Source organism: Coregonus clupeaformis, chromosome 31 (genome assembly GCF_020615455.1).
Source record: "Coregonus clupeaformis isolate EN_2021a chromosome 31, ASM2061545v1, whole genome shotgun sequence".
NCBI lineage: Eukaryota > Metazoa > Chordata > Actinopteri > Salmoniformes > Salmonidae > Coregonus > Coregonus clupeaformis.
In genome coordinates, this window is record NC_059222.1 from 37,252,037 (window position 1) to 37,265,547 (window position 13,511).

A 13,511-nucleotide genomic window follows, 5' to 3' on the forward strand; every position below is an offset into this window, starting at 1 on the left:
AGAAAGTTGCTTTTAGTTGCTTGTTTTGTCATACCCATGGTATACGGTCTGATATACCACGGCTTTCAGCCAATCAGCATTCAGGGCTTGAACCACCCAGTTTATAAATAAATGTATACCATGGCATTGCTGAATACTTGTTTCTGATTGGCTTGAAGGGCATTCTAGAGCATGCATTATTTCCCTATAACGCACTGTATATTTGCACAGTAGAATTCAATGGCTATAGTTCATGCTTACATGGTCTATGTTTGAGCTGCTTTTGAAAGCAAAAGACAAATTGAAAACATTATTGCCATTGTTGAATTAGATTTCCATAATGGCAAGCTAGGACTGATGGTTTGGTTAACAAGGCAACTACTGTAGCTACAGTGTGTGTAGAATTGACCATGGATAGTCAAAACTAACTCTTTGCAGTTTTCAGAAGGTGAATAGCTCAATTATGACTCAATTCCCATTGAAAGCAAGGTAAAAGAAAACGGTTTTAAGTAATTGACTTTTGAAGGTCGTATAACTCAGCCATACAGACTAAACAAAGATATCCCCATTACACTAGAGCCGCATCTTTCTTGTGCCTTTTACAGCTTGTATCTAGCCTAAAGCATTGCTGAATTATTCATCCTATATGTAAGGGATAATCAGCGAGGGGCTATGTGTTCTATGGAAAATAATGAACGACGTGGGAGGTGTGTTCCACGACGCGTTAGCGGAGTCGAACTGACCTAAGGAGTTGCATTATCTTCCAGAGAACGCATTGAGCACGAGTTGATTATCCCTTTTATACCATGGCTATAATTTTAACACATTTGCCGCTAGAAATGTGTTAATTTGCCACTATAAATGTGTTTATTTGCTGTTAGAAATGTTCTCCTGGCATCCGCCAAACCCAGATTAGTCCGTCGGACTGCCAGATGGTGAAGCGTGATTCATCACTCCAGAGAACACATTTCCACTGCTCCAGAGTCCAATGGAGGCAAGCTTTACACCACTCCAGCCGACGCTTGGCATTGCGCATGGTGATCTTAGGCTTGTATGCGGCTGCTCGGCCATGGAAACCCATTTCATAAAGCTCCTGACGAACAGTTATTGTGCTGACGTTGCTTCCAGAAGCAGTTTGGAACTCGGTAGTGAGTGTTGCAACCGAGGACAGGCGATCTTTACACGCTTCAGAACTCAGCGGTCCCGTTCTGTGAGCTTGTGTGGCCTACCACTTCGCGGCTGAGCTGTTGTTGCTCCTAGACGATTCCACTTCACAATAACAGCACTTACAGTTGACCGGGGCAGCTCTAGCAGGACAGAAATTTGACAAACTGACTTGTTGGAAAGGTGGCATCCTATGACGGTGACACGTTGAAAGTCACTGAGCTCTTTAGTAAGGCCGTTCTACTGTTTGTCTATGGAGATTGCATGGCTGTGTGCTCAATTTTATACACTTGTCAGCAACGGGTGTGGCTGAAATAGCCGAATCCACTAGTTTGAAGGGGTGTCCACATACTTTTGTATATATAGTGTACTTTAATAGTTCGTTCTAAACTGATTTGAGCTATTAAAAATGGCAACAGCCAACAGACTAGGTTTTAAACCAGCAACCCTTGCAGTTATGCAAACACAACACCTGTGCTATTAAGTTCCAGAACTCTCGTAAGAGGCCGCATTACAGGTTACAATATCACTGCCAATGACAGCCTTTTAGTTATAAAAAATAATAAGAAGAATCAGGCTTTGCATGTGGAAATGTTGTATAATGCACCTTTAACAGAAAATCCCCTTCCGGTGTAAAAACCATGGAAATTAAAAAAAAAAATCGACTGAGCCAATATGCCAGCAAAACCAAGCCAAGCCAGACCGAGGGTAAGTAGCCTTGCACGAGCCTTGGATTGTGCGAAGTGGAACGACTCATAGGAGCAGATCTCCTGTTTCTGTAGCGCGAGGCAGCTTGATGTACAAGTACACCCCCTGGACAGGGCGCTAGTCTATCGTAGGCCTTACCCCTAATCTACCTCCTTAATGATGAGTGCCAAGCAGAGACACATCGGGTCACATTTTTACAGTCTTTGGTATGACTCGGCCGGGGATCGAACTCCCAACTTTCCAATCTCAGGGTGGACACTCCAACCACAAGGCCACTGAGTTGGAAGCCCTTGAGAAGCCCTTACCTTTACTGTCTGGTTCTAAAGGCTGCTGGGGCAGGAGAACACAGGTGAGCACCTTTTCCCCAGACTCTGGGTCTATGTCATTCTGGAAGGTGAGCAGAGGCTGGGACTGGTTCTCTGACAGCCACAGGGCCTTGAGTCGCAGCGTGGTCAGAGATACGGGTAGGTGGAGCAGTCTGGAGAGAGACGATGACATGGTATAGACAGGCTTCAGAGAATATTGCAATATGTTTTGTGACCCTGATTGATTTGTGGACAGCTAAGAACGAGTATGTTGGTGTCAAATATTATGATTTACTGTGAGCACCTGTCACATCTAAAAGCTTTACTTGGTCTGATGTATAATAAAATGTAAATAATGTATATGATATAATGTGTGTATGATCAAAGGGTTAACAAAGTGGCATTGAATTTTTATGCAGCCTACCTATTTCCAGAGACATCAAACACATGCAGCTCTGAGGCCTGAGAGATCTCAGAGGGAATCCTTGTAAGCCTGTTCTCTCGTACACAGAAGACATTCAGGCTACAGCAACCTCCAATCTGGATCAGGGAAGTAAAGACATACAAACAAGACGTGAAAACAGTGCCTTCAAAACACCCACACAATTACATATACGAACAGAGAAGGTGTTCCGTGTTCTTTGAGGCACACAGACATCTTGAGCAGTGAGGAATGGAGGGAAAAGGCTTTGGTTAGAACAATTTACGTAAAATTAAAATTTAAAGTACATTTTCACTTTCCCATTTCGAAATCACAGAAAAATATATTGTGTGTATACCTTTATTGTTCAAAATATCAATTTAGTGTAATGGGCATAGAAAGGTAAACCATTGAGAGCATTTGGGAGCTTTGACACAGAAATGGGCATAGCCAGTCCCGTGTAGCTCAGTTGGTAGAGCATGGCGCTTGCAACGCCAGGGTTGTGGGTTCGATTCCCACAGGGGAATAGCATAAACAATTTGAAAATGTATGCACTCACTACTGTAAGTCGCTCTGGATAAGAGCGTCTGCTAAATTACTAAAATGTATTGAATGGCTATGGAGTTTGGCATAGTAGGAGCTAAAATTAGCTGAAATTAGCGTGTTAAAGTAGGGCCAGCTGAAGTGCTATAGTCAGACTGTAATCTACTAACTAAATCAGTCAGTGGCCAGACAGACCTGAACAGGAACCAAACACAGTCTCATCATGTTAAAAGGATCTGGCTAAGCTGAAGCCCTCACTGGAGTAAATAAGAGGACTTGAAGAGGTGCCTAGAAGAGGAGTCCAAATATCAGCAGGAACTCCAGTTAGTGGGCTACACACGGGTTCTACTCAAAGTCTAGCCATTACCTCTGAAGTAGGCTATACAAAGAACTGCATGCATGGGCCCACGCTCAAACAACATCAATACCGGATATGTTGTCTATGGAGATCTTCCTTAGTAAATACTATTCAATAGAATTGTGCATTGCAAATATGAACAAATTGCAGACTTTTTTTTTGGGGGTCAACACTAAATGAATATGAAAGTGTGAAATACCTTGTTAACATACTTGCATTAAAATGGAAATAAGCCAAGGTTCAGCCAATTATCAATGAGTCATGAATATTGATTTAAAACAACAACATAGCTACACCACTGTCTTGTGCTAAACAAGTGCTCGTCTAGTACTAGGGCTACTGTTACTGTTACAAACGTCATGCAGCATTCACGGTTAGACACAATACAATGACGCTATCAATTCATTATCTGGGCCAAGTGCTGTGGACTCACACACTGAACCGTTTGCGTCACTGAGACACAGAGGCATTGTATAATCACTAAAGGGCCCTTTCAGATGAAGATTTAACCAGAGGGAACTTGCCTTCTCTCTAACAGACAAGAGGCTAGAATAAACAAGTATGTCGCTCTCACACACACAGCAGGCACTCTGGGACAATAAACCATAGCTGAACATACCCGAGAACTGCATAAGATAATAGAAAATAAATGGATGGGGGGGGAACAGGCACTGCTTGCTTTGTCTGTGGAAAAAGTGTGTGCTTGCTTTGTCTGTGGAAAAACAGTATGTGCTTGCTTTGTCTGTGGAAAAACAGTGTGTGCTTGCTTTGTCTGTGGAAAAACAGTGTGTGCTTGCTTTGTCTGTGGAAAAACAGTGTGTGCTTGCTTTGTCTGTGCTTGAATCTCCTGGAAACAAAAAGACAGCATGCCACCAGCCTGAGAGCTAAAATCATGCGGCTGCTGCTGTACAGACAGTCACATGCAGAGAATGACGAGTGGCACAGCCATGTCCTTGGTGAAGACAGTCACAGTGGGAGATGGCCTTTGTGACTGTGAGAGTTCTCCAGGTCGATCTGATAATTTACATTGGTCTGCATAGTACCACAGTGGCATACTGCATTTTTTTCTACTGAATGAGATTCAGCTCACAGAAACTAGATTTCCTGGTTAGCAGGTATGAGGATTAGCATTTCACAATACCCATTAAAACCAGAGGGGGTCAGGTCTAGCGCAGAAAGGTTCTGCATGCAAATCATACAGTGATCACTGGGGGAGGCACTAACCGGATTCCATTTACTCTTGACTGAGGCTTCTATGATTTTACATCATTGTTCCGAGCAGCAGGGTAAATCACGGAGGCAAAATGAGATGCGATCAAGGTTTACGTTAGACTTTTCTGAGCATGTTAAGACTGAGCATGCACAAGCATTTTGCTTAGGGTAAAATGGTTAGCTTAGCATTACATGCAATTAGACACAGTTCCCTCACACATGCAGTAACAAAAAGAAAAAACACATAAGTACATTTCCTGTGTCTAAATTGAAGACAAACAGGTGGGGGAAAAAATAATTATACAGCAGAGCTAGGAAACATGTTCTGCCAATTTTAGAAAGTGACCGTTGGTTTGAAATAATACAAAAAAAGTGCCTCATAGCAGCAAGGGGACAAATTGCTTTTTGATCCAGTCTATACAGCGCACTCATTCATATAATACAAGAACTGTGTTGTAAATCAATGTACTATGGAGCAACTTCACTGCTGCATCACAAATGTGATATATATTGCAAAATCACAAAAGGAAGATGAGTCAAACTTTCTGAGCCATCAAACAAGCCCTTTTTATTTTATCACAGAAATAAACTGAAATGAAGAGGCATCATGTCCTCATAACATAAAGCATGTACAAGATAAAGCCAAGATAACAACAGCTTAGCCCATAATACAGTAGACTATGGACTGTGGTGCCCTTTGAAGCAGGAAGGACCTAACATTCATCAACAAGTCTCACAATACTTATTTGCTTCAAAGGACTACATGTGGAAAGACCATAGCATACCTCTTTTGGTAATGACGCTAGTCGGTTTCTATCACAGTTGAAGTTGGAGAGTCTCTTTAGTTTTCCAATACTTCTTGGCAAACTCTAAAGAGGGAAATGATCAGTAAGAAATAATGAATTCAACATCTAGATTTTGCACATACAATAATGGTTATTGCAGTGACACTTGACTGGCTTGTGGCCCAGCATGGGGATTACTTGAACAGTTCTACTGTCAGGATGAAATAAACAAATCTAATTGGTTAGTGCCAAAGTGAGGATAAGTCCCTGGCGCACACTTAGATGTTTTTAGCATATTAGGAAGTGAAGACCAAGGGCATAACAAAGGTCAAAGGTTACAAGATAACAGGAGATGCATCCCTTCAGAACGAAAAATAAATGTGTCCTGCTGTACTGTAGGTCACAAGGTCTTTCCAAGGACAGAAGAGTACAGCCATCAGAGGTGGGTAATTAGTACTGTAGAAATCAACAGTAGCAAAAGAAGACACAATGTTTTGACCTTGTTAGCACATAAATTGATATGCTTGTTGTTGGCTGAAACAGTTGTGTCTTTTGATTTCGATTACATAAAATAAAAAGTAATTCGGTCTAAGTTATCAAACCTGCCCTCACAACAATATGTACAGTGGGGAGAACAAGTATTTGATACACTGCCGATTTTGCAGGTTTTTGCTACTTACAAAGCATGTAGAGGTCTGTAATCTTTATCATAGGTACACTTCAACTGTGAGAGACGGAATCTAAAACAAAAATCCAGAAGAAGCCCTCCTGTTCTCCACTCATTACCTGTATTAACTGCACCTGTTTGAACTCGTTACCTGTATAAAAATATACCTGTCCACACACTCAATCAAACAGACTCCAACCTCTACACAATGGCCAAGACCAGAGAGCTGTGTAAGGACATCAGGGAAAAAATTGTAGACCTGCACAAGGCTGGGATGGGCTACAGGACAATAGGCAAGCAGCTTGGTGAGAAGGCAACAACTGTTGGCGCAATTATTAGAAAATTGAAGAAGTTCAAGATGACGGTCAATCACCCTCGGCCTGGGGCTCCATGCAAGATCTCACCTCGTGGGGCATCAATGATCATGAGGAAGGTGAGGGATAAGCCCAGAACTACACGGCAGGACCTGGTCAATGACCTGAAGAGAGCTGGGACCACAGTCTCAAAGAAAACCATTAGTAACACACTATGCCGTCATGGATTAAAATCCTGCAGCGCACGCAAGGTCCCCCTGCTCAAGCCAGCGCATGTCCAGGCCCGTCTGAAGTTTGCCAATGACCATCTGGATGATCCAGAGGAGGAATGGGAGAAGGTCATGTGGTCTGATGAGACAAAAATAGAGCTTTTTGGTCTAAACTCCACTCGCCGTGTTTGGAGGAAGAAGAAGGATGAGTACAACCCCAAGAACACCATCCCAACCGTGAAGCATGGAGGTGGAAACATCATTCTTTGGGGATGCTTTTCTGCAAAGGGGACAGAACGACTGCACCGTATTGAGGGGAGGATGGATGGGGCCATGTATCGCGAGATCTTGGCCAACAACCTCCTTCCCTCAGTAAGATCATTGAAGATGGGTCGTGGCTGGGTCTTCCAGCATGACAACAACCCGAAACACACAGCCAGGGCAACTAAGGAGTGGCTCCGTAAGAAGCATCTCAAGGTCCTGGAGTGGCCTAGCCAGTCTCCAGACCTGAATCCAATAGAAAATCTTTGGAGGGAGCTGAAAGTCCGTATTGCCCAGCGACAGCCCCGAAACCTGAAGGATCTGGAGAAGGTCTGTATGGAGGAGTGGGCCAAATCCCTGCTGCAGTGTGTGCAAACCTGGTCAAGACCTACAAGAAACGTATGATCTCTGTAATTGCAAACAAAAGTTTCTGTACAAAATATTAAGTTCTGCTTTTCTGATGTATCAAATACTTATGTCACGCAATAAAATGCAAATTCACTACTTAAAAATCATACAATGTGATTTTCTGGATTTTTGTTTTAGATTCCGTCTCTCACAGTTGTAGTGTACCTATGATAAAAATTACAGACCTCTACATTCTTTGTAAGTAGGACAACCTGCAAAATCGGCAGTGTATCAAATACTTGTTCTCCCCACTGTATATACGAGGAAGTACAGCGCTATCAAAAACCCACCTGTAACTGATTCTCTGTGAGCATCAGTTCAGTGAGACTCTCACAGTTGCCAATGCTCTCTGGCAGCTGGGCAAGACGATTCTGGTCTGCTTTCAATATAGACAGTCGCCTTAGTTTTCCTGTAGAACAAAAAAGAAAAAGTGTTACTTACTGTGATGCAGACATATACATGAGGGTAGTCAGGATAGCATGGCAATCAATATCATTCATAAAACAAGTAAGTTAATTGGCAACAACACCAGAGCCTATGGGCTATGGCTAATGAAACAACATATTACAGATTAATAAAACATAACATTTTGCGATTCCTTTTCAACACTACAATGAATGTCAATGTTTGTATCTCGGTTTTCTTTTCTTATTTTTTTTTTAATCGGAAAAAAAATTAACATTTGTAAAAATATATATAACATAAAATAATGCTAAATGGATTTAATCACTTCATTTTCCATTCATCCGTTATATTGTGCCCTAGGGCCATATCACCTGTGTTGAGTCAGTTCTGTTACCAAATGTGGACTCTTTATCATGTGATTAACCTCAACCTTTTTGGTAAAACCATGGTTGTTATTGGTCACTTGTTTTACCATGTCACGAATGTTGACCCATACTGATTGGGTCAAAACTGTGATTAACATTAATGTAAACTGAGCATTAACAGGAAGTTAATCTGAACAGATTTTTTTTTTTAAATGGCATGCACACAAACGTCTCACAGACACTATGGTGGAGTAGAGTGCAGTAGCGTGCTGACCTATGCCCTCTGGCAGAGCATCGATGAGGTTCTGGGACACCAGCAGGTCAGTAAGGGAGACCAGGCCACCCATCTCCTCTGGAAGGTGCTCCAGCTTGTTCTCTGATACGTCTAGACACAGGAGGCTTTTCATGCTGCCTATCTCCTACAGGTTGAACACATTTCAATTATACATTTGGCCACAAATACATTTCCCAGTCCGTGTTAGCACTTAACAATAATGGTGCATCTCTTGTGATTGCATTATATCAACACAAGTCGCAATATTAATTTAGTTTAAGCACATCCAATGTTTTAAAACGGGTGGGAGCCTTTTACTTTTTGGGGAATCAAACCATAACCACGTTCAACTGCAATATTAAGGCAAAAAAATAGAATTATTAGTGCAAACATCTTTAAAATATCTTACTGCAGGTATTTCAGCCAACTGGTTTCCATCCAGCCACAAGTTCTTTAAGCTGACAAGACAGCCTATTGTTTCAGGCTGCGTGGGAGGAAGCATTTTGGAGGCGAGAGAGAGAGAGAGAGAGAGAGAGAGAGAGAGAGAGAGAGAGAGAGAGAGAGAGAGAGAGAGAGAGAGAGAGAGAGAGAGAGAGAGAGAGAGAGAGAGAGAGACAGAGAGAGAGAGACAGAGACAGAGACAGAGACAGAGACAGAGACAGAGACAGAGACAGAGACAGAGACAGAGACAGAGACAGAGACAGAGACAGAGAGAGACAGAGAGAGAGAGAGAGAGAGAGAGAGAGAGAGAGAGAGAGAGAGAGAGAGAGAGAGAGAGAGAGATGGGGAGAGAGAAGAGAGATGGGGAGAGAGAAGAGAGATGGGGAGAGAGAAGAGAGATGGGGAGAGAGAAGAGAGAGACGAGAGAGAGATGGGGGAGAGAGACGAGAGAGAGAAGAGAGTGATGGGGGAGAGAGAGAAGAAAGAATTTTACACAGGTGACTGAGGAAGAATTTCAACCATGTGTAAACTGTCATTCCCTAGGCTGATCTGGTTTCAGTTCATCTCATAGGGACTGTCTCCGTCTCAGAGTTACCTTTGCATAAACATTAAACCTGACATTCTGTTGTAACAGACTATAACGTCAAAACTAAACGCCCCTGTCACACTACCCCTTCAAAATGATAAGACAGGTATCTGTATCAGTACTCCCAATTATGTTTCACATAATGTATGCACTAACTGTAAGTCGCTCTGGATAAGAGCGTCTGCTAAATTACTAAAATGTAATGTAATAACAAGAAAAGTGTTGAGTGATATTTGAGTGCTGCACATTCTATGCATGTTTAGCTTGGCACATTGTTTTCTTCAGTTTGAATGTTCTCCCCACAAATCAACATCCTTACTGAGATCAAGTGTACTTGCAAACAAGTCAGATAAACTCACCAAATTGTAAATTTCATTGTTCCCTAGGTCAAGTTCTTCAAGTCTGTGAAGTAGCGATAGTGACCTGTGGAATGCACAAGAGGCGTTATAAATGTGATAAAACATGACATACTGTAGAGGCCTAGACTTTGCAACAGAAACACATTATACAGTGACGGATGTACATTTGATCTACTTCTCATTCTAGGTCTGTTTCACTGCTGTTTAATTTTAACCATGTTAAAATGTATTGGCCACATACCAAGCAGTGAGACGGTTAAATATTCAGCAGGAGACTGTTGTTGTGCCAACATAAAAGTTTACAGGGTTCTCCCCAAAGAATGGAAGTGAGGCGTTGCGCTACTATGTAAAACAAATATATTGTTTTTAACTTTATTTATCATCATATAAGGCAATGTTTTGCTATAGACTGCAGGAAATGGCAGTTATAGGTGTTTTAAAAAAGTCCAAAAGGGGGGCAGTGTACTGAACACCACCACCTTGTTACACAATCCTGAGGAGAACCCTGGTAGAGCATTGACTGAAGACAGACAACTCTTCAAAGAGCACACTGCGTTCAATATCAACTCTAAAGTCTAAATATAATCTTGTATATAATGTATGTCATGTGAAACACATAAGGCTTCATCTGTGGTCTACCCACAGTCTAATTGGCTACATGCTTGTAATGTAGCCACACAGACTTAACTTCATGTCATCCCTTTTCAGGGGAATGGGTGGCACTATCAGAGCATTTGTGGAACACAGATGTCTAGGGGGTTGGGAGCAGGGCAAAAGAACAATCTCCGTCTCTGATGGACTGATAAAGTAGGCCTAGTCGTCTTGTGCCTTCAATTAATATTTGACCTGAAACATACAGTATTCAGACCCCTTCACTTTTTCCACATTTTGTTACGTTACAGCCTTATTCTAAAATTGATTAAATACATGTTTTTCCTCATCAAACTACACACAACACCCCAAAATAACAAAGCGAAAACAGGTTTAGAATTTTTTGCAAATGTATTAAAACAAAAACGGAAATACCTTATTTACATAAGTATTCAAACTCTTTGTTATGAGACTCGAAATTGAGCTCAGGTGCATCCTGTTTCTATTGATGATCCTTGAGAAGTTTCTACAACTTGATTGGAGTCCACCTGTGGTAAATTCAATTGATTGGACATGATTTGGAAAGGAACACGCCTGTCTATATTAGGTCCCACAGTTGACAGTGCATGTCAGAGCAAAAACCAAGCCATGAGGTCGAAGGAATTGTAGAGCTCCGAGACAGGATTGTGTCGAGGCACAGATCTAGGGAAGGGTACCAACACATTTCTGCAGCATTGAAGATCCCCAAGAACACAGTGGCCTCCATCATTCTTAAATGGAAGAAGTTTGGAACCACCAAGACTCTTCCTATAGCTGGCCGCCCTGCCAAACTGAGCAGTCGGGGGAGAAGGGCCTTGGTCAGGGAGGTGACCAAGAACCCGATGGTCACTCTGACAGAGCTCCAGAGTTCCTCTGTGGAGATGGGAGAACCTTCCAGAAGGTCAACCATCTCTTCAGCACTCCACCAATCAGGCCTTTATGGTAGTGGCCAGACGGAAGCCACTCCTCAGTAAAAGGCACATGACAGCCCGCTTGGAGTTTGCCAAAAGGCACCTAAAGACTAAGACCATGAGAAACAAGATTATCTTGTCTGATGAAACCAAAATTGAACTCTTTGGCCTGAATGCCAAGCGTCATGTCTGGAGGAAACCTGGCACCATCCCTATGGTGAATCATGGTGGTGGCAGCATCATGCTGTGGGGATGTTTTTCAGCGGCAGGGACTGGGAGACTAGTCGGAATCGAAGGAAAGATGAACGGACCAAAGTACAAAGTGATCCTTGATGAAAACCTGCTCCAGAGCACTCAGGACCTCAGACTGGGGTGAAGATTCACCTTCCAACAGGACAACGACCCTATGCACACAGCCAAGACAATGCAGAAGTGGCTTCGGGACAAGTCTCTGAATGTCCTTGAGTGGCCAAGCCAGAGCCCGGACTTGAACCCGATCAAACATCTCTGGAGAGACCTGAAAATAGCTGTGCAGCTATGCTCCCCATCCAACATGACAGAGCTTGAGAGGATCTGCAGAGAAGAATAGGAGAAACTCCCCAAATACAAGTGTGCTAAGTTTGTAGCATCATACCCAAGAAGACTCAAGGCTGTAATCGCTGCAAAAGGTGCTTCAACAAAGTACTGAGTAAAGGGTCTGAATACTTATGTAAAATGTGATATTTCTGTTTTCTGTTTATTTTTTTGCTAACATTTCTAAAAACCTGTTTTTGCTTTGTCATTATAGGGTAGTGTGTGTAGATTGATGAGGGGGAAAAAACTATTTCAACCATTTTACAATAAGGCTGTAACGTAACAAAATGTGGAAAAAATGAAGGGGTCTGAATACTTTCTGAATGCACTGTATCTAGGGAAGTACTTACTCTGGTAAATATGTCAGCAGGTTCTCTCGGAGTTCCAGTGACACCAAGTTGGAGAGGCTGTGGAGACAGTCAAAAGAGAAGTGGCTGTTTGTTGTTTGTTATTGTCCCCAGATTATCACGAACAGAAAACCCTACACAAAAAAAAGCAAATATATTTGTCCTTTTTATGAGGATTACTGATTGAAGCCTTCTTGGACAGTCTATGAATTGCAAGAATTAAGGCTTTTAGGAGCACGAACACCATCTAAAATCATGGCGGAGGTAATATATTTCATCCCCAAAGAAAGGGAAATGATTTCATTTAGTAATCACAACAGAGGAAGTGTGTAGCTCAGGTAAAAAAAAAACGTTTAAAAAAAACTAATAACAAAATGAAAACAGTAATAACAGTAACAGTTAATGGAAAATCCCTTGAACGAGTAGGTGTGTCCAAACTTTTGACTGGTATTGTATATATATAAACTAAAATAAATAAAACAGTATGCAAAATCTGTAACTAGACATTTCTTGCCATATTTGCTTCCATCTGATAGTGACCTGCAAGAAAGGTATTCAAATAATTACAGCTCTTTTGATACCAGCTGACGGTGGGTGGTAAAGTGATGTGACTCACTCCTGCAACTCTCAGGAGATACGGCTTGGACATCGTCAGTGGTGAACTGTAGGCCTTATTGCATTAGTTACATTAAGCACAGAGGAATCTCTAAATCTTGTGGACTGGAACATTAAAGCCAGAAATCAATTGTGGCTTATTGCGAATCAAATGGCACAAAAAGTAATCTAGCTATATAAAGCATGGCCTTAACTTAGTAGACACAATGCTACGATTGAAGTCTCAGCAGTTATGATTTCCGGTCTCAAAGTACAGCAAAAAAATTAAAATAATAAAAAGGTGTACTTTAGCAAGGTGCATGTCAGACTGTTCATTTAGACCTAGTTAAAGAATATAACATTAATAGACCATGATACAGTATGGCACTCTTTAAAAACATGTTTAAACTGGCCTGTCCACTTACACTCACTACGTAATGGTGTGTGTGTCTTGATCAGTGTGTAGAGGTAATGTTTTCAATGTTGTTTCAACTGAAAGGAATAACAACCGAGATAATTGAATTACCCTTAGGTTATGATAAAGTCCGTGCTTAATTTGAGCCGGGTCCTGCCGGAACGTTCTAATAAAAGCACATTCTAATAAAAGCGATCAGAGTTCATTTGAGTTGCCTACTCTGTAATTCTCTCGCCTGATGTTCTAAGAATTGATTCAGGTTGGGCCGGCCTGGTTT

At 41.8% G+C, this 13,511-nt stretch overlaps 1 protein-coding gene across 1 annotated transcript in view; it reads right to left on the reverse strand.

Annotated features, from left to right (window-relative positions):
* The window catches only part of lrrc1 (leucine rich repeat containing 1), a 48,596-nt gene that overhangs the window by 11,036 nt on the left and 24,049 nt on the right, over nt 1-13,511 (reverse strand). Inside the window, exons 5-12 of the mRNA XM_041858244.1 lie at nt 12,229-12,285; nt 9,765-9,828; nt 8,788-8,862; nt 8,379-8,523; nt 7,625-7,743; nt 5,476-5,559; nt 2,581-2,696; nt 2,157-2,329 (exon numbers count right to left, since the gene is read on the reverse strand). Of these exons, the coding sequence (XP_041714178.1) occupies nt 2,157-2,329; nt 2,581-2,696; nt 5,476-5,559; nt 7,625-7,743; nt 8,379-8,523; nt 8,788-8,862; nt 9,765-9,828; nt 12,229-12,285 (833 nt within the window). The remainder of the gene's footprint in view (nt 1-2,156; nt 2,330-2,580; nt 2,697-5,475; nt 5,560-7,624; nt 7,744-8,378; nt 8,524-8,787; nt 8,863-9,764; nt 9,829-12,228; nt 12,286-13,511) is intronic.